The following is a 20,870-nucleotide window of genomic DNA, read 5'->3' as shown; positions in this document are numbered from 1 at the left end:
TAAATATGGGATCAGACACTGTCCTTGTCCAGAATAAGGCAAGAGGTAAGACCTCCCGCATAGATTTGGGTTTGCATTGTATAAAGATACAAGATAAACATCAAAAGCCCAAAAGAACTATCAGCAAAACATTTAAACATGTTGCTCACATCATGGAGCAAGAAGACCTGAGTGATGGACAAGCTCATGGCCCCAGCCACCAGAACATCTCTTTCCAAGAGAAAGATCCACACCAAGAAAATCTAAAGGAAGCATTAAAGGAAGACATGGACACGAGAAGAGAAGCTGCCACACAAGAAGACTAAAAGAAGACATGGACGCGTGAAGAGAAGCTGCCACGACAAGAAGACTGAAGACAAGAGAAGATGTGAGGCTTCAAAGAGTGAGGAGCCATGTGAAAATCTCAGAGAGAGAGAGAGAGAGAGAGAGAGAGAGAGAGAGAGACCCCACAACCCAATGTAACCTGCCCCAACAAAGTAAAACCACCTCTGAGCCACCGATGATGTAGGCCACGTGGTAGATGTATGTGTGAACACTTTAGTCAAGGTCGCGGGCACTTGTAGTAAGCCTTGGACACATAGAGAGAGAGAGTGTCAAGGACTATGAGTTTAGGGACTTGAGGCACTGGTCGCGGGCTATCAAGTAAGAGAGAAACTTGGTACAGGGGAGAGAATCAAGCAAAAGAGGTGGAGTGAATCAAGGAGAAATCAGTGGGATTAGATGCTTGGATGTAAACTCTATAAATTGAGGCATTGGCCTAATGAGAATTTGCTGGTTATTGATTATCCATGCCTACATTAAGCTATTTGTTAATTGCTCACTAAATTACGTCTTAATTATTTGCTAATCACTTTGTTAATGATGTTGATTCTAGTATTTGATCCACCATAGCTCATCACATTGCTGTAATTTCAACAGCCTACCTACTATGAGTTTTCATTGGACATGACATTGGTTTATACTTGTACTTACAAGATGATTATTTAATTATGCATTTTAAAGCTTTACTCCCCACTTTAAGATTGTGTGTTAATCATTTTATGCAAAGTGTATAAACATGATTTAACTATTTAGAGTGAAAGTTAGTCTCTACACCATCCATCAATCTTGACTTATGAAGTTATTTCACTACTTATTTATATGTGATCTAGTATAGACCCTACACTTAACATGACAACATGAGACTTATAGTCCTTGTTACAAGACCCTTCTCTATTTATAGGCTTGATTATTGTATATCATGTAAGATTTTGATGGCTTATTCAAGGCCTTCTTGTGAACTTAGGTGGATAGTAGGTCACTAGATGATAACCTATTATCTCACCTAGTGTATGTCTATACTATGTGTAAACACATACTAACACACTTGTTCCTTTGATACCCATTTTGAACTTTCTACTCCTACCTGGCTCTCTACCAAACATGACCTTTCTCTAATGTTATCATTCGTCACTATTGTAAAGTTGAACTATAGAATTCAACCATTATCATATGGGTTCCTTTATACTCATTCATGTACACATGTCATCTTGACATAACTTATAGTTGCTTTCTTTTTGCTACCTTACGCGTGATCAAGGCTATAAAAGCACAAATAGTGTGAGAAAATGCTAGCAATGCCAAAGTGTGCGTGAATCAATGCTATCAATGCACAAAATGCACTTTGCATGTGAACAAGCCCAAATAATACATCGATACATGTGACACACCGTGCATACATGAGAAATCACCAAGGGAGCTCAAGGCATGTGAATAAAACCCATGATACGCATGTCGCATGTGAGTACCTCAAAGCAACATGCTAAATACTCGGAGAGGTATAGGACTCAAATGTGTAAAGGGATACACAAGTAAAATACAAGTGGGTAGGATGCAAGATATGGACAACTGGGTGTGGGTAGGTCAAAATAAATGTCCTAGTGTTAAAGGAAATGGCCAAGTATTTAGATGTGGGTGGGCAATAGGGTAATGTGGTTTGGACTAAAGGTGTGAAGAGACTAAAGGGAAAAAAACCTAAAGCTTAAGGGTAAGAAAAAAAACTACTATTCTTTGTTTCCTCTCATGCTGGTGGTTTCCCTCCTCTTCTACACACACAAGTGGCCAAACGCTGAGAGCTCAAAGAGCTCTAGGATGGTGGCAGCTCCTCCCTCTTTCTCTCCTCTTCTACGCACACACATGTGGACAAACCCTTAACTGTGAATCGCCTTCTCACAATAGTGTTAGAGCTTACGAGTCGACTATGATATGTCTTTTTTAATGATACTCCAAGAGTCAAGATGACCAAATATCATAATATGTCCAAAAGATATAATAGTGGTCCATTTAGCCCCCTTCTAAACTTGAGCTCATGACCAAGGTCCTAGACCTAATCTAAGGTTGTTGCTTCATTACATGAACTAAAAGAAGGCACTATTGCACTTAGCTTATTTTCAATTGAAAAAATAATAATTGAAGAAAGTGAACCTAGCATCACCAAAATGGAGAAAAAGTTGTATTAGTATCCTTATTCATACACTTAGGAAGGAAGACATGTATCATAGTGACTTCCCACATGTTATACATGTCTCACACTTAACAAGATTCTTTTCCAAATACAAACACCAGTGTGTAAGTCTCAGAAGTTACGTAAGTAATCCATGAGGATGTGTTGAAATCCACATTTTTTATTTTGGTGCTGTTAAATATAGGCAAGTTGACTTACATTAAGAATGCGTTATTAGTTAAGAGTAATTTTAAGCAAAATGGTTCAAAAGAATTTGCAACCATGTAAAGTATTCATAAAATTTTACAAAATATTAATACACTGGAATCTTGATTATTTGATTGATCCCATGTGGTAAGTATTTTAATAAAATAAGAAGCAATGTCCTTTTAATTTGGACCATGGAAACCATGATATGGAGCCACAATTTCATATGGATTAGATCAAGGATGCACCTTTGATAGCTAGACTTTAAAATTAATAAAAGCTAAGGAGAAAATTGCAATCTATAGGGAGTAGTGGTTTTTGTAGAAGTTTGGCAGACTATGACATAATGCAAGGGAAAGAGAAGAAAGACTTACAATTATGACTTACAATTGGTAGAATCATGAAAATGTCATATAAATAGCCTTAGATAGGGACCGCGAACAAAAAAAATATTAAATAGGTAGTCTTAGCACATTGTGGGCTTGTCACATATTCGGGAGATTTTGTGAGTTTGTTTACTCACCTTAGGCTTTATTGGTGGTTGTTCACATGCAACCATGGGTTGTTATTATTACTTTTAATAGCAAGAGAGTTGAGCCTTATTAGGTGCATCACGTCATATCTCTCTCTCTCTCTCGTTTTAGCATCATTTCTCTTTCGTTTTGCATTTCCACAGAGACGCTCTCTCTCTTCGTTTCATCCATCTCTCCTCGTTTAGTATGGCTACCTAGCTAAGCTCAACCCAGCAGTGTAGGCTATCACACGCATCACAGTGAGTGCTTAGCTTAGTTCAGTTCAGCAATGCAGAGTTTTAGAAAAAACAAACAACTAACAAAAGAAGACGACGAGGAAATCAACGCCTTTTCTGTTCCTAAGTCCCAACAGCGTGCGGAGTAAGAGAAAAAAAAAAGCTAGCATCGTTGAGCTAGCAAAATTTCAGCCTTCACCACTGTGAAGTTTTTTTTTTAAAAAAAAAGCATGGCCACCAATTAAAGCCATCGCTTGAGGGAGAGGAGAGAAAGAAGAGAAAAAAAATTGCTCAAAAACAAACAAAGCTGCTGCCAACGTAAGTGAAGTTTTTTTTTTATAAACTTAGGGTTCTTACTTTCTCACCTATCCATATTTTGTCCAGCCCTTACCTCTTCACACATATTTGGACCTTAGGGAGATTTAAGTGCTGGATTTGTTTGGGCTTGTTCACATGCTCTTACGTATTGTGGGTTTTGTCCACACGATTTATGTTTTGATAGGTTTGTTCATGTGCATTAATACACTATTTGGGTTTATTCACATGCCTTGGGCTTCCTTGATGAATTTTTTATTTCTTGCGTGCGAGGTGTGTCACATGTGTTGATGCATTATTTGGGCTTGTTCACACACATTGAGTGTGTTAGTTGATGTTCACAAGCTTATGTTCCTTTGGGACGTTCACACGTGATGTGCTTTTTTGTGCATTGATTAGTTTTGATTCACACACACTTTGGCATTGCTAGTGTTTGCTCACACTATTTGTGTTTTTATAGCCTTAATCATGCGTATTAGCACATTGTGGGCTGCGTATTAGCACATTGTGGGCTTGTGTCACACATTTGGGGATTTGGTGAGTTTGCTCACATGCACCTCACACTTTGAGCATTTGGATGTTCGTATGCCACCAAGATGCAGCATTGTGTATGTATGCCATGCAGGTAAGCTATATGCATATCATGATTATCAGATATTTAGTTCGAATGAGCAAGCAGCATTATCATGCTATTTTGATGAGCGTAGGGATATGTACATGTGTGCATCTTTACATCCCTTTGTATGGGATCAGACGAGGAGCTATGGTGTCTACTTGCATTTTGTTGGTGGTCGATTTGGGACCCTTTGCACATACCAATATTTTTGGAGGAGTGGTGCACGCGTAAGTATGGGTTTGATCCATATCATTTTGCCGAGGATGATGATAATGTTCGTGATGCGGCTTTGGATAATTATATGGGTGATGATGATTATGGTGATCATTTGTGGGATGCATTTGTTGAGTTGTGGCACGCCAAGTTTGGATCCTTGCAGGATACATATCGAGTTTGCTTACACTTTTGCCACTATTGTAATGGTGTTTCCATAGGCCTCGATAATTTTTACGACTCACCCATGACATTGACTAAGCCATCATCTCATTAGTTCTCATTTACCTAGACCGATTCATCGGACTTGAGCTTTCCTTTTGACCCAGGAGCTATTATTACATTGGATTTGAGGCTCCATGTTGCATACTACATTTATCCATTTGAACCAGGAGAACTCATACCTAGCACCGTCTCAGTGACATTGGCTTCCTGCATCTCCCATTTGACCTTGGGGGATATTCGGCTACCTTCTCTTACACTTTCCCTTCGATCCAGGGGGAGATTTCTTAGCTTCATCATCGACAGGAGTCCCTCATCCTTTCCATTTGACCTTGGAGGTCATACTACTCATGTTATGGTATTTGGGTCTTCCATGACAATGGCTTATGTCAAGATTTTTGGCTTCCATACATAGCCTTTTGTATATGTTTGATTTTTTGCACGACCATCCTTTGATTTCGAGGATGAAATCATTATAGGAGGGGATGGTTTGTGATGAAACAACTTTTAGATTAGGTCTATGACCATGGTCATGTGGGCTAAAGCTTTTATAAAAGGGGGCTCATGGGACACTATTGTATCTTTTGGACATCTTTTGATATTTGATCACTTTGACTCTTGGTGCCTCTTCGAGTCTCTTGGCTTTCATACTTTGGCTTATGGAAGGCTATTTCTATCCTCTTGGTGAGAGGTTAACTCACTTAGGCATCATGGCTTTTGTACGAGATTTTTTTCTTAATCTTGTATTAATCCATGGTGATTATCTCATATCTCAGGTTTATGATCACTCGATTTCAGCTTTCAAGCACAAGTTCTCATATGCAAGAGATCGGGTGGAGATTGTTGCATCTTATGTACATGTGAAAGTCATCGGTATGATCCTCACCAGGCACCCAATAGACTAGGATTTTGGGGGATAGAGATAATGTGATGTTTGGAGCCCCCTTTTCGGCACTAGACCTTAGGGAGGATAATTCAATTGTGATAGAGAGTTGATGCCTTCTTTTAGACATTGACTTTCATTGTGGATAGACATTGGCTTCCAAAGATTGTATTGGGATCTTGACAGCTATTAGAGTAGGGAGGGACATGATAGGGGGTGCGATCGATCCATATGAAGCCTATGTGAAATGGATTTTGAGACCATGGGTTGTACTCGACCATTCCACTACAATCTAGATGCCTACTTCTACCTACCATTCATTCACAAGATATTAAGCAGCTCATCCACTATGACCTATCCGCTCATCATAGACTCATGTCACATGGCTAGACCTATTTTTCAACTTCCCACAAATATGCAAATTTTTTAGCATCACACATGATGGTTTCATTCAAAAGCCTAGCTATCTTCATAGACACACGTCATATACCTTATGGATAGTGAGATTAAGCAAATCAAAGTCTTGTTACAATGTGTCACATAAACACATGATAGTAGAGATTGGGATGTTGGAAGGCATTGTAAGGGAGGTAGACTCTCTATTCTCTAGAGGTCGAGACATAGGAGCACTATCTTGCATATTATATTAAGAGACACAAAAGATGTTCCAAGGTCTCTCATCTCCACAATCTCTTTTGAGATGGATTTGGTCCACTCGCTCGAGTCATTATCTTTTCAAACCATTGTTGTTTGGGACTCTATGTAATAAAGCCATGTCAACAATAAACTATGCACAAAGGCTCTGATACAGATTCCAAATACCTCACAACTACTTATCATCTCACGAGTTTCTTTCTTATGAACTAGGATGCAGGGTCCCTAGATTCATGTGACCTCACTTGATGGACCAAGTAGCACACATCAACATTAATGGAGCCACCCTTGCCCCTAGTTGCACAAGCCCCACTCTCAAGGCCTACTTGGATGAGGCAACCCTTCCATACGATCTAAATTTGTCTACAAACATAGGCACGGTCCCCACCACATATAGTGGATATAGAGATCTTTTAAGAGGTCATATATGCTAAGCCTACACATTGATCCCCACATACAAAGGACATATACATATGATAACTTTTATGAGGTTACATATGCTGAGCCCGCACATTGATCCCCACATACAAAATACATATACCTATGAGAACTTTTATGAGATCACATATGTCGAGCCCACACATTGATCCCCACACAAACAAAGGATAAGGTACTTCATGGATTCATTATAACACATTTGATGTGATAAGCTATTTGGTCTTCTGTAGGTGTTAATATAAAACTATCTCTTTGTGTAAGGGGTTGATAGCAATGCTCACATAGAATTTTTGCTTATAACCACTAGAGAAACCTTTCATTTGAAAACTGTAGGTGCCTTCTCAAATTTTACCATTGAAAACCTTCAAAACATATTATTTCCATTTTAAAAAATAGTTAACATTTCATTTTAAAATTTGGAACACTAAAAAATATGTATTTATACTTTATAAAAAAAAGGATTTCATTTTGAATATTGAAGCTAAAAAATATGCTTATTATAAAGATAAAATGGCATACATTCTTCATCAATGTTAGAATTTACAAAGGTAAAGGACATTAATCTCAAGGCACAAAGCTTCCATTTATGAGTTCAAGAAGACCACACTTAATTAATAGCTTAAAAGGAATCATATTAAGATCCAACAAAAGACACTTGAAGAAGATAGGTTAACTAATTTCACACATGTAGTTTTAGGATTGCATATCATAAGTTTGTGCTTAATGGTTGTGACATATGTGACATATATTGACGTCTCCACCATAAAGCATGCATACATTTATAATAATCATTTAATGTTTGTGTAATGATATAATTTTGTATAAAACTCATTAATGATAAAATAGTCATATAAAAAAATAGAAGTTGGCTTGATTAATTTTATAGGTAAGTTTGTTTTTTCTTAAAAGAATAAATTAACACTGGTAAAACTCTTAACAACGGGTCAACCCCATAGTAAGGCTTTTCACATGGGCTTTGATGGATGGGATTGCAAGGCAAAGAGGCGACTCTCTCTCTCTCTCTCTCTCTCTCACACACACACACACACACACACACACACGGGGGATTGCAAGAGGCAGAGAGGTGACTCTCTCTCTCTCTCTCTCTCTAACTCTAACTGGTGTAGAGAGCATTGGAATTCCTGTAACTTACAATGTATCAAGGTCCCCTCTAGAGGGTAGATATTCTCGCAGAAGAAAGCGGGCATGGGCCTAAAGGATGGACGAGTGGAAGCCCTTGGTTTTGAAGGGCAACCCTAATATATATTTCATTTGACGTGACTAGCATTTTTTTTCCCTTATAATTTTGAAGGGCAGTGGGCATTATCATTAGCCGGTAGCTCAGATGTTAAGGTGGTTGGTTGATATGCTTGAGTTTATGGGTTCAAACCCTGCTGGCTATCGCAAATGATGCTACCTTGTATTGTTGCTGGGGCTTGAGAGGAGTCCTCTCATCAATTAGGAATTAGTTGCGCAATTTTTTTTAAAAAAAGGGGAGGGGGCACCTTCACTAATTTTTCAAATCGAAGCATTTCTTTGGAAGGGTAAATTTTTTGATGCATTTCGATTTTCCTATTATTATTTATTGTTAACAGTGCTTTCAAACCCTTCACTGTATTTAGCAGAGCCGTAGGTGTTGTGTAGCTCGTCCGTCATGATCGCTCTGGGGATTGAAGGCTCTGCTAACAAGATTGGGGTGGGGATTGTGAGGTTGGATGGCTCTATCCTGGCCAATCCCCGCCAGACCTACATGACACCACCTGGTCAGGGCTTCCTTCCGCGGGAGACGGCCATACACCACCAGCGCCACATTCTGCCGCTGGTACACGCGGCCCTGCAGGAGGCGGAACTGTCCCCGGACCACATCGACTGCCTCTGCTACACCAGGGGCCCCGGTATGGGCGCCCCCTTGCAGGCTGGAGCCGTGGTGGTCCGCATCCTCTCGCTGCTATGGAACAAGCCCATCGTGGCAGTAAACCACTGTGTGGCCCACATAGAGATGGGGCGGGTGGTAACCGGAGCTGTGGACCCCGTGGTCCTCTACGTCAGTGGCGGCAACACTCAGGTTATCGCCTACAGTGAGGGCAAGTACAGGATCTTCGGGGAGACCATCGACATTGCCGTGGGCAATTGCCTGGATCGTTTTGCAAGGGTCCTCAAGATCTCCAACGACCCCAGCCCTGGCTACAACATAGAGCAGGTAATAACGGTCGCGCGTTTTTTGCTTTGCTTACGTATGCCTGGCCAACTAAGAAATGATAACTGATTGCACCTACAACTTTTAGCACTTTCATATCTTCATTCGCTCATATGTGCACAAGAGTCTTTCCTTACAATTTCTTGTATAAGCTCGCAATCAGGGGCAAGATGCATCGGTGAACAGATTTTCATCACACCAGATAGCTTGTTGTAACTCTTCAATTTGAGGAGATATTGAAGTTCCTTCTAGGTAGGTTTTTTTTAAATTTTAAAAGTGAGGTCTTATTCCATTCCTAGTTGCACACGGGAATTTCACTCGTTACACACACACACACCATACTAACCACATACACACCCGAATACCGCAAGGTCCTTCCAAATATTGGCCACTTTGTAAGCAGTGGATAAGCCGCGGGACGAACCCCATAAGTTAGTCGCTCGATCGATTCAAGTAAACACCTTGCACAACTTTGGTAGATCTAAGGGTCGCAAGTTGAGTCACGATCTTTGATGTCCATTGTAACCATCGTCCCTGATCGAGAGTGTGAGCTTTGGACTTTCTATAGGAGGTCTTGGGTTCAAATCCTCTTGGGGACATCTTATACTAAGGGTGTGTTCCTGTGCAAGTGGGCATGTAGGCAGCCATCCACACACCTTAGGTTGTCATTGTTCGATCGTCATGGCGCTTGCTTCTGCCGTCCTCTTTGATGATCCTACGGCGACAACAGTGTGCAATGCTCCTCCTAGGTAGGTTCTTGCTTGTATGGATGACCTCAATTGCATGGGCGAGACTTGTCCTTGAATTGCTTTTCATCAAATCAAGTAGTTTGTTGTACCACACAACCCTTGAATTTGTTGTACCACATAACCCTTAAATTTGAGGAGATACTGAAGTTTCTTTTTGCAAGATCCTTGCTTGTACTGTGAATCACCTGTTGAGGCACTAATGCCTCTTGAAGACCCCTCTTCGTCCACTAGCTGGGGCTCATCTTCCTCAGGCAGTGAAACCTATGGTACTCTATAAGACTATGTGAATGAAATACCAAGTGCATCTTCCAGGTGCTTGATAACTCTAGCTTAGAATGACATGAATGAGCTGCGTGATGATGATCTTGAAAGTACTCTTTTCGTTTGGAAGAAACTTCTCCCTTTGTTTGAGCCTTATGTATCTCTTCTCTAATTTGCCACAATATTTGATATAGGTCTAGGATTACTTTATTTGCACCATAATGACACATGGAAGTCCTAAGTGCTTGGGTCATCGGGTTAACAACCACATGATTGTATATCATTACACAAGGAAACTCAGTATCTCCGGAGCTCTGACAGAAACTGAGCACATAGACCTTTGTATGAATGTATGCTGTGTGTGTGTGGTGTGTGTGTGTGTGGGAGCATATATTGATACCAAGTTCTACACCCACACTGATGACGTTAGTTGGGATGTTGTAGTATCTAGTCCATACTATGCATGATGGAGTTGATGGTTTATTGTCGGTGGATGACTACCATGAGAATATGAATTACACGAGGGTTTGAGAGAGAGAGAGAGAGAGAGAGAGAGAGAGAGAGATGAGTGTGGCGGAATCACACATACAACACACACGAGTTCTGAACTGCTGCTTTGTATTATATACAAGAAAGAATAATACGACTGAAATTCAAGTACAAGATGTGGTTGAGAATGAAGACGTCAAATCACAACCTTGTGACCTACTGTTCACTCCTGGCTAGCACCACACCTACAAACAAACGCTTTGTGAAGTACAATGTTGAGGAAAGCAGATGAATATGATGATTTGGCTAGCCACGTATATATATGCACCGATGCTCCTAGTCATCTACTAGTAGCTGTCAACTAGCTTCACTCGCATGCCACTGTTAGCATTCATCTCCTGTCTGTACCATATTACATTGTAGGGAGTGAGGGCCAGTGATGTGGGTGTGTGCACTCTTATGAGGACTCTTTGATCATGTTCTTGATTTTTTCCATTTTTTTCCGTAGTCGGGGAGGGGGGGGGGCGTTTTTTTCCTTGTCGGCCGGTAGGATTTGGCTGCTCAGGAGGGGCCCATCATTTACTGCTGGCCGACTAGGTATTTTTTTGGTTGTGGGCTGGCCGACTTGCCTATTGGTTGCCGATTGGATTTATTTCTAGTTGTGGGCCATATTGGGGCTGTTAGCTTGTTTTAGACAAAGGCGACTAGATTTATTTCTAGTTGTGGGCCATATTGGGACTGTCAGCCTGTTTTAGACAGGGCCGACTGCAGCCCCAGTCCATATATATTGGGGCTCTTGTCCTCCCACAATTTTGTATTGGATATACTCTTTCTTGTATATAGTAGAGTTCGGCACCTGATTGGAGAATAGTTGGGCTTTACGGGACGTGGAGAAGCGGGTGGAAGGCGGGGGACATTGCTGGATAGCCACCTTGCAACAAAGTGCAGCCTCTTCTTCAAAATTTTTTCCCACCCACCCTACCTTCACAAGACCATGTGAACCCCCGAGATGGCAGATTTGCTCGAGATGGCAGAGAAATATGTGAAGATCTTGTCAAATCCCCACCGGATCTCCTCGTGGAACGCTCCTGGTACGAGGCTCGAAACCTGCAAACAAACAAACAACAAGGGGGTGCAGGCCTGACTCACCTCCCAACCATGACAGCCGTGGGCAAGCCCACAGTCTTGGCTGTCCCCCCACTGAGCCACGAGCTGAGCTAACTAGGTTGACGTATTGACCAAAATCCTCCTCGCGACGTCCCATACCGCCACGAAGCTACCCTCGCGGGTCTCGAGATTGCTGCCGGCCTCGGCTGCGTAAAGTAGGTGCACGTCTGCACTAGATCCAGGCTCCAAGACCATAGAGCTCTCACAAATCTCGTGAGACTCTATATGACTAATGACTAACCTTGGCCACCCTTTTATAGGCTCTTGGCCGGTCATCGGGCGTCCACACTTGGACGCCCGCCCGTCCATACTTGGGCCCTAACTCAGCTCGCCAATCAGCCTGCCTAGCTCCAAGTTTCCCCAAACCTCGAAGCTAGTCTTGTGTGTGTGTAGCACACGGTAGATACACATTGTGCACATGACATACTCCCCTTCCTCTAAGAGCTCACTCCTGAGCTCACTAAAAAGCTAGGGTAATCTCTCTGAAGAGTAGTCAATGCCTCCCATGTAGCGTCCTCCTCAACACGATCCTTTCACTTGATCTTGTATTCCGTGAGAAGCGTATTACGCAATCTTCTTTCACGAAATCCAAGAATCTTTTCAGGTTCGTGCGGAACAAATGTCATGTCCTCGACATCTATAATTTCTTGAAGAGTAACTAATTGGTCTATTCCACCCAGCACTTCCTTAAGTTTACTGACATGAAATACAGGATGAACTTTCACATGAAATCCAATTCATATGCAACTGAACCAATCCTTCGTGTAATAGAAAATGGTCCACAGTATCTAGGGGATAATTTCGGAGATCGACCTGTCCGTAAAGTCTCGGAATCTTTCGGAACTCGCAAATACACCATTGTTCCTTCAGAGAACTCTCTGGGTGAACGATGTCTATTAGAATAAAATATGTCTCGGTCTTGAGCACTTCTAATAGATTCCTTCGCAACTTGTAACATTTCCTGCATATCTTGTAAAAAATTACGTGCTGCATCATGCTGAAGTCTTGAGAATCCTACTGTAACAGGTGATGTAGGTTGAAAACCATACATAAGCATGAAAGGACTAAAACCTGTACTCGTATGCTTAGTACTGTTATATGTAAATTCTAACATAGGAAGATAATCCTCCCATGAACTCTGTCTTTTGGATACATATGCTCGAAGCATATCATCCAAAATCTGATCCACTCTTTCAGTTTGGCCATCAGATTGAGGATGATCGGAGGAACTTAAATTCAAAGTTGTTTCTAACTTCTCAAAAACAAGTTTCCAAAAATCACTCGTAAATTTAAAGTCCCTATCACTAACTATGTCTTGCGGTAACCCGTACAGTCTAAACAATTGCTCGATAAATTGTCGTGCTAATTGCGTAGCTGTAATAGTCTTCCGGGTCGGTAAAAATCTAGCTATTTTTATCAAGCGATCTACTACAACCCAAATAGAATCGTGGCCTTGATGTGTTCTTGGCAATCCGGTAATAAAATCCATGGAAATACTTTTCCATTTATTACCTGGGATTTGCAAAGCGTTCAGCTTTATTTGCGTGATAAATTTGACACTTTAGAACATAATCTTCTACATACCCTTTCATCTTTGGCCAATAAAAAGTGTGTTTCACTAACGATAGTGTCCTGTGTACCCCAGGGTGTCCAGCAAAAGGGGCGTCGTGACACTCCTTAAGAATCTTGGACTTAATGTCCGGGATCTGTGGTACACAAATTTTGTCATTATGGAATAGTAAACCATTCCAAATCATCCATTGGCCTCCTGCAGCCTGAATGGTAGACTGCTCAGTCATTGAGTCTTGGTCAATCAATGAGCTCCCGTCCTGGATCTTTTGCCAAAATGGACCAAAATAACTATCAGTCCTGCAAAGCTCTCTCAATGACTGAAATAAGTCAGTAGAAATCTTGGTGAACGACAAAGTATTCATCTCTCTAATTCGACGAAGCGCATCTGCAACACTATTCATGGACTCTTTTCTATAACGAATCTCAAAATCAAAATCTTGCATTAACTCAGCCCAATGAGCTTTCCTTCCTCTCAAATCATCCGCATCACAAGTCAATACCACAAACTTGGAGCCATATAAATAATGTCTTCAAACGTTGAGAGCATGAATCACAGCATAAAGCTCCTTCTCAAGGGTTGGCCAACGAGATTGAGTGTCGTCTAGCTTTTTACTTTCAAAAGCAAGCAGTCTACCATCTTGAAATAGAGCAACCCCGATGGCATAGTCACTGGCATCAGTTTCAAGAACATAAGTGTTGGGTTTTATGCTGTGTATGCACCCAGAGGAGTGCTAGTGATCATCAGTAGGTTACTGGGGCACTTTTTACTTCAGTTAGTGGAGGTTTTTTCCCCCCAGTTTAGTTCAGTTTCACTTATATGCAGTTTATAAGTGTTTTGGTCCACCCGGCACATTTATGGTCGGACATGTGAACACTTATCTTTTAGGGTCACTATCATGTGGCTATTGTACTTGATTTTTCTAATCATTGAAGCATACAACAGTCGTGTTCACTCCTCTCTCTTGGTTTCCACGCCTGATTGCCTTCTGTAAACCCTAACCCTAATCCTTGAGTGCCTTCAATTGGTATCAGAGCCATTGAAGCTCTGCCTAGCACTGCCCGTACTTTGCCATAGTTGTGTGCCATATTAAGGTCTCAGAACTTGCTGCCCGTACACCCACTGTGCGCCGCCTTCAGTCGGCCTTCAGCCCGTACACCTGTGCGCCGCCTGCATTGCCTTCAGTGATTGTACCTGCCCGTACAGTCAAGCGCAGCCACCGTACAGTCAAGCGCAGCCACCATTACCAGTGCGCCTTCAGCTACACCTTTGCGCCTGCTGCCCGTACACACCTTCTGCATCTGGCGACTGTACACACCTGGCGACTGTACCTTCTGTGCGCAAACTGTACCTGCTTCGAAGACTGCGCCTCTGTACAAACCTGCGCAGGACAGTATTCAACTGCAGTTTTAGTCTTCTTCTTTCGTACATGCTTCCGTACAGCACCTCGACTGAGTTGCTGAGTACCTGCACAATACAGAAGTGGTAAGCGTAACATATTTTGAATATTGGGCATTTTTATTTTCTCTGTGAAAATATACAGGCACAACAGGCAGATTTTCTAGCAAAGAACAATACAGGTTTTTTTGCACAGTTTGGGTGCAGCAAATTTGGGCATTTTTGGGGCATTTTGGCATTGTGTACGCCATTTGCTGCTCTACTTAGTCATTGGTGCATTGAGCTGCACATTCAGAGGATTGAGAGTGCAGGCAGATTTGGGTGAACTGTATTCAGTGGAGTACAGTTATTATCAGGGTTTTTGCTATTGGGTTTCTTGGTAAACAGGTACAACATTGTGCGTAAAGCATAATGGCAAATCAACAACAAAGTGATGTATTCACATATTTGTCTAAGGAAGACAAATTGGATGGCACGAACTACTCCTTGTGGAGTTTTATGCTGAAAAATGTGCTTGTGGCAAAAGGTCTTTGGGATTTTGTTAGTGGTGATGAACCACGTCCAGGTCCATTGGCTCCAGAGACTCCTCCCCAAGGGGGTACTCGTGGACGAGGACAACAGGTACAGGCTCCAGGACAGCCATTGCCTGTTCAGAGAACAAATGCTCAAAAGACATGGGATGCCAGGGATGCACAAGCTTTGTCACTCATTGCATTGTCAGTTCAGAGGTCCATTATACCTCATATTCGTTCAGCTGGCTCTTCACATAATGCATGGGTGACTTTGGAGCAGATGTATGCTGCTCGTAATGAGGCTAGGATCTCATTTTTGAAAAGAGAGCTGGAAAATCAGAAGATGAATGAAGGAGATGATATGTCTAGCCACTTAAACAAGCTGCAGGATTTGAGAGAGCAACTCATCAATGTGGATGAGATTATTCCTGAGACACAGCTTGTGTCCACCATCTTGCACTCTTTGCCAAGATCTTACTTGGCTTTCCATACCTCTTTGAACCTCAGCATGAGGAATGCTGTTGAACCCCTCAAGTATTAGGAACTTGTTGCTCTCTTACTACAAGAGGAGCAAATGAGGAAGAATATGAACATGAACACAAATGCTGAACAAGCATTTACGACAGGTCAAAAGGGGAAAGGAAAAACTCAGCCAAAGAGTGCAAATCAAAACTCAGGTGATGGTGTTTTTTTCACAGGATACCAAGAAAGGTGATGGACAGCCCAAGAAGAAGGGCAAATGTCATTACTGCAAGAAGCCAGGTCACTACATCACGGAATGTAGGAAGAGGATTGCCAAAGAGAAGGCAAAGGAAGCTGGGATGTCAGTTAATGATACTTCTAAAGCTCCTCCAGAGACTGCTTCTTTTGTTGAGGACAGGGATTACTGTTTTTATACATGCAGCTATGATGCCTCTTGGTCTTCACAGGCACTCAGTTTGACAGAGCATGCATGTACTTGGTATTTTGATAGTGGTGCCTCAAAGCATATCACATCTCGCAGGGATTTGTTTAGTCATGTTGGCCCTGCCCCTGTTGGCAAAACTGTTCAGTGTGCCAACAATGCTTCATATCCAGTTCGTGGCATTGGGGAGATTCAGCTCACAGCCATTGATGGCTCCATTCTCCGCCTTACAGATGCTTTATATGTACCAGGGATAAAGAAGAATTTGTTGTCCATTTCTTCTTTAGCACATTGTGGAATGCAGGTCCACTTTGATGATGATAAATGCATGGTCAGAGACAAAGCTAATGCCTTGACCTTGATGCTTACTGGTACATTATGTCATGGACTTTATCAGTTGGATGCATTTCAGCCAGTGGATCAGTCTGCTTATCATGCATTCACTCTTACTCCAGCTATGGTTGATGCGGAGTTATGGCATGCTCGCATGGGGCATGTAAATTTTGGGAGTCTTATGCTTATGCAGCGACATAATATGTTTACAGATCTACCTCTCATGGAGAAGCCTCCAGATCATATTTGTGAAGGATGTATTTTGGGAAAAATGCACAGGTTTTCCTTCCCACGTGATCAGGCTCTAAGAGCAACTGCAAAGTTGCAACTTATACATAGTGATCTTTGTGGTCCCATGCAGACAAAGTCATTAGGTGGTTGCTTTTATTTTGCAACATTTATTGATGACTTCTCTCGTATATGCTGGGTCTATCCTTTGACACAGAAATCACAGGTATATGATGCATTTTTGGCCTTTGTAGCACTTGCTGAGACAGAGTCAGGATGCAAAGTGAAGACTCTCCGTTCTGACCGAGGGGGGGAATATATGTCACATGTGCTGAATTCCTTTCTTGGGAGTAGAGGTATAAAACATCAGTATACTACTCCTTACACTCCACAGCAGAATGGGGTTGCAGAAAGGAAAAATCGGTCACTCATGGAGATGGCCAGATGTATGCTAAAGGCAAAAAGACTACCACATATCTTTTGGGTGGAAGCAGTAATGTGTGCTTGTCATATTTTGAATCGATGTCCCACAAAGGCATTGGTTTCTATTACTCCTTTTGAGGCTTGGCATGGCCGCAAGCCTTCTGTATCGCATTTTCGTATCTTTGGGTGTCTTGCATATGCACACATACCCAAAGAGTTGAGGAGGAAGCTGGATGATAAAGCCACAAAATGCATTTTTGTTGGGTATAGCCGTGAGAGCAAGGGCTACAGGTTATATGACCCACTATCCAGGAAGATATTCATCAGTCGGGATGTGATTTTTGATGAAAAATCAGAAATATCCATGGCTGGTTATGAGGCAAATCAGGCTGAAAATGATGTGTTTGAAGGTCTACTACCCATGGAGTTTCATTCCACAGTTGGTGATCCAACTCATGAGGGTACAAGACAGCCAGCAAATGATGTAGGTGGTGCAGAAATTCAGCAGCCAAATGAGCCAGAAGCTGAACCAAATATGGGACAGTAGGCACCACAGGTCAGATATATATTTGAGGACATTACAGGACAGCCACTTAGAGGGTCCTCTTGCTGGTCGTACTCGTAGGGAGACAAGGACCAATGAGCATGCACACATCATGGATTTGAATCTGGTTATGGCAGCCAGTTTACAGGATGATGATGAGCCTGATTCATTTGTGGATGCACGCAAAAATAGATGCTTTTCTACTCACTCAGGGATTTGTGAACAGTCCATCAGAGGCCACTCTGTATGTAAAGAAAGAAGACACAGATCTGCTGGTCATCAGTCTTTATGTGGATGATCTCTTGCTCATGGGATCAAATGATGACAAAATTGCAGCTTTTAAGGAGATACTGCAACAGACATTTGACATGTCTGACTTGGGCCTTGTACATTACTATTTGGGCATACAGTTTGTGCAGGATAACAGAGGCATTGGGTTGTTGCAATCACGCTATGTTGCTAAACTTCTGGAGAAGTTTAAATTTCAGGATTGCAAGCCTATTAGTACTCCTATGGAGCCTGGGATGAAACTGTCACTACAAGATGACAGTGTTTCCTTTGATGCCACTACATATGCTCAGGCTGTTGGGTGCCTCATTTACTTGTGTAATACAAGGCCAGATATTCAGTATGCAGTCTCTCAGTTGAGCAGATTCATGCACAGCCCACGGTTGTCACATTGGCAAGCTGTGAAGCGTGTATTCCGTTATTTGCAGGGTACCTTGTCTCTTGGGTTGCTTTATCCTGAGGGGGGTGACATGCAGTTACACGCTTACAGTGATTCAGATTGGGCTGGTGATTTTGATACCAGACATTCCACTAGTGGAAATTGTTTCTTTCTTGGCTCTTCATGCATTTCTTGGCTAAGCAAGAAACAGACCACAGTGGCCACTTCGTCTTGTGAGGCAGAGTACAGAGCAGCCTACACTACTACTGTTGAGTGTGTTTGGCTGCGTCGTCTCATGACTGATATGGATATTTCAGTGGAGGAGCCTACACCTATCTATACTGATAGTCAGAGTGCCATTGCTGTGGCCAGGAATCCTGTGTTTCATGCTAGCACGAAACACATTGAGATTCACTATCATTTTGTTTGGGAGAGACTCCAGGCAGGAGATATCAGTCTGATCTACTGTCCTACAGATCAGAATGTGGCAGACATCTTCACCAAGGCATTACCACGTCCGAAATTTGAAGCATTCCGCAATGCTTTGAATTTGTTTCCTTTTGGTGGATGATGTACAGTGATCACATATCACTCCAGGGGGGTTTGTTGGGTTTTATGCTGTGTATGCACCCAGAGGAGTGTCTTGATCATCAGTAGGTTACTGGGGCACTTTTTACTTCAGTTAGTGGAGGTTTTTTCCCCCAGTTTAGTTCAGTTTCACTTATATGCAGTTTATAAGTGTTTTGGTCCACCCGGCACATTTATGGCCGGACATGTGAACACTTATCTTTTAGGGTCACTATCATGTGGCTATTGTACTTGATTTTTCTAATCATTGAAGCATACAACAGTCGTGTTCACTTCTCTCTCTTGGTTTCCACGCCTGATTGCCTTCTGTAAACCCTAACCCTAATCCTTGAGTGCCTTCAATAAGGCCGACTAGGATCAGGTAATGCTAAGATAAGTGCCTCCTTGACTTTATCTTTCAAAAGTCTGAAGGCCATATCCAAATCGTTATTCCAAGTGATAGGTTGATTTGACTTACGTCCACGACCTTTCAATAAGTCGTCGATAGTGTGAGCTGAGAGTACTCCCGCACAGATTGTCGAAGAAAAACAACAAAACTGAGAAAAGAACGAAGTTGTTTCACTGTTCGCGGTATAGGCCAGCAGTCCATAACCTTCTGAACTCGGTCATAGTCAATGCTCAATCCATCTCTAGTGATCTTGAAACCGATCCCGTCAAGTGGGAAAGACTCCGTTGGACACCCACACGCTTAATAGCACAACTTTAAAACCACACCAACACGCTTAATAGCACAACTTTAAAACCACAAATTTGAAATGGACAACTTAAAACAACTTGAAATTTAAATGAAATGAAATGGAGAGATGGACACCTGCACTGGGGCCGGAACGGGCCGACCCCCCCTCAATATATGATATATTTATTGGGAGTATTTAATGAATACAATGCTCCATGGGTTCCAAGAACCAGATAATGTCCATGTACATATGAAAACAGTACCAAACAAATAGGCTCGAAGTCGAATTTCGATGTAGAAGCTCGAAGCAGAACGACCACTAGTGTGGTCCAATCTCTACGGTCCTGTGCTTTCACTGGACTCCGCGGAGAGCGCCTCACTGGTGTTCCGAGACCACGCACAAACAGGCGCTCTCGTACTAACGCCTGGCTCTCCCGATCTCAGCACCTTTGGACCGAGGTTCGCCAATATAGCTTGGACAACCCGGCACCGAACGGGTGTTGGCCGAGCGGGATGAATCCCTTATCAGATTTAAACATAAAATACTTTATTGAAATCTGAAATCCACTTACTTGAAGGTTGCAGATTGTAGACCAATACCCGAGGTATTCGTGTGTGTAGCTACTTGAGTGGGATACCAAGTTGTAGCCACAACAGCTTGACGAGGAGGTTGAGAAGGAGCTTCTTGTGTAAGAGAGACACACAGCCTGTATGGTTGCCAGGCTACATGGAGAAGAGAAGACAGCTTGCAGCCACCGGCCTGTAGCGCATCGTTTGCGGGAGAGCACGCACACTTTGTGAACAGCCGCCTGCTGAAGAAAAGATGCGTTGCTACTGGAGAGGTGACCCACGATGGCCTGCAAAAAGGAACAAGCAGCGCAGCCAGCAGTGATTCTGTCGCCTGTAGGAGCAGAGGCAGCACGCTGAGTAGAAACAGTCGCCTCTGTGTGCTGCTGTAATGGCCTGGCTGCAGTATACAGTCGCCTGTGGGAGCAGCTACAGCACTTCAGTGTCGCCTGGAGAGGTTAGGCGCAACAGTTGTCAGCAAAATACTGGCCTCTTCACACGAGACACCGGCCTGGCCTCAAGTGAACGAGACGCAAAAACTGGAGATGGACCAAATGGTCGGCCAATTGGTGACAGATCTTGTGTCCCAAGTAAATGATGCCTTGTCATAAAAAACTCACATTTACATTTACTTAACTTAGCATATAGTCGATTCTGTCTTAAAATAGATAAGACAATCGTGAGGTGTCTAACATGATCCTCAAGAGTACGACTATATATCAAAATATCATCTAGGAGCACCACCACAAATTTCCCCAAATGTTCACGAGAAAGATCGTTCATCATTTGCTGGAAAGTGGCTGGAGCATTGGTTAACCC

The 20,870-nt window shown here is 42.4% G+C and overlaps 1 protein-coding gene across 1 annotated transcript in view; it reads left to right on the top strand.

Moving 5' to 3' along the window:
* The first annotated feature begins 8,357 nt into the window (after positions 1-8,357).
* The window catches only part of LOC147630679 (Actin-like ATPase superfamily protein), a 45,335-nt gene continuing 32,822 nt past the window's right edge, over positions 8,358-20,870 (top strand). Inside the window, exon 1 of the mRNA XM_086810625.1 lies at positions 8,358-8,978. Within this exon, the coding sequence (XP_086666751.1) occupies positions 8,433-8,978 (546 nt within the window). The 5' untranslated portion in view covers positions 8,358-8,432. The remainder of the gene's footprint in view (positions 8,979-20,870) is intronic.

Source organism: Cibotium barometz, chromosome 16, assembly GCF_041138505.1.
Source record: "Cibotium barometz isolate CiBa-2024 chromosome 16, ASM4113850v1, whole genome shotgun sequence".
Classification (NCBI taxonomy): domain Eukaryota; kingdom Viridiplantae; phylum Streptophyta; class Polypodiopsida; order Cyatheales; family Cibotiaceae; genus Cibotium; species Cibotium barometz.
This window is presented reverse-complemented; position numbering and strand designations above follow the sequence as displayed.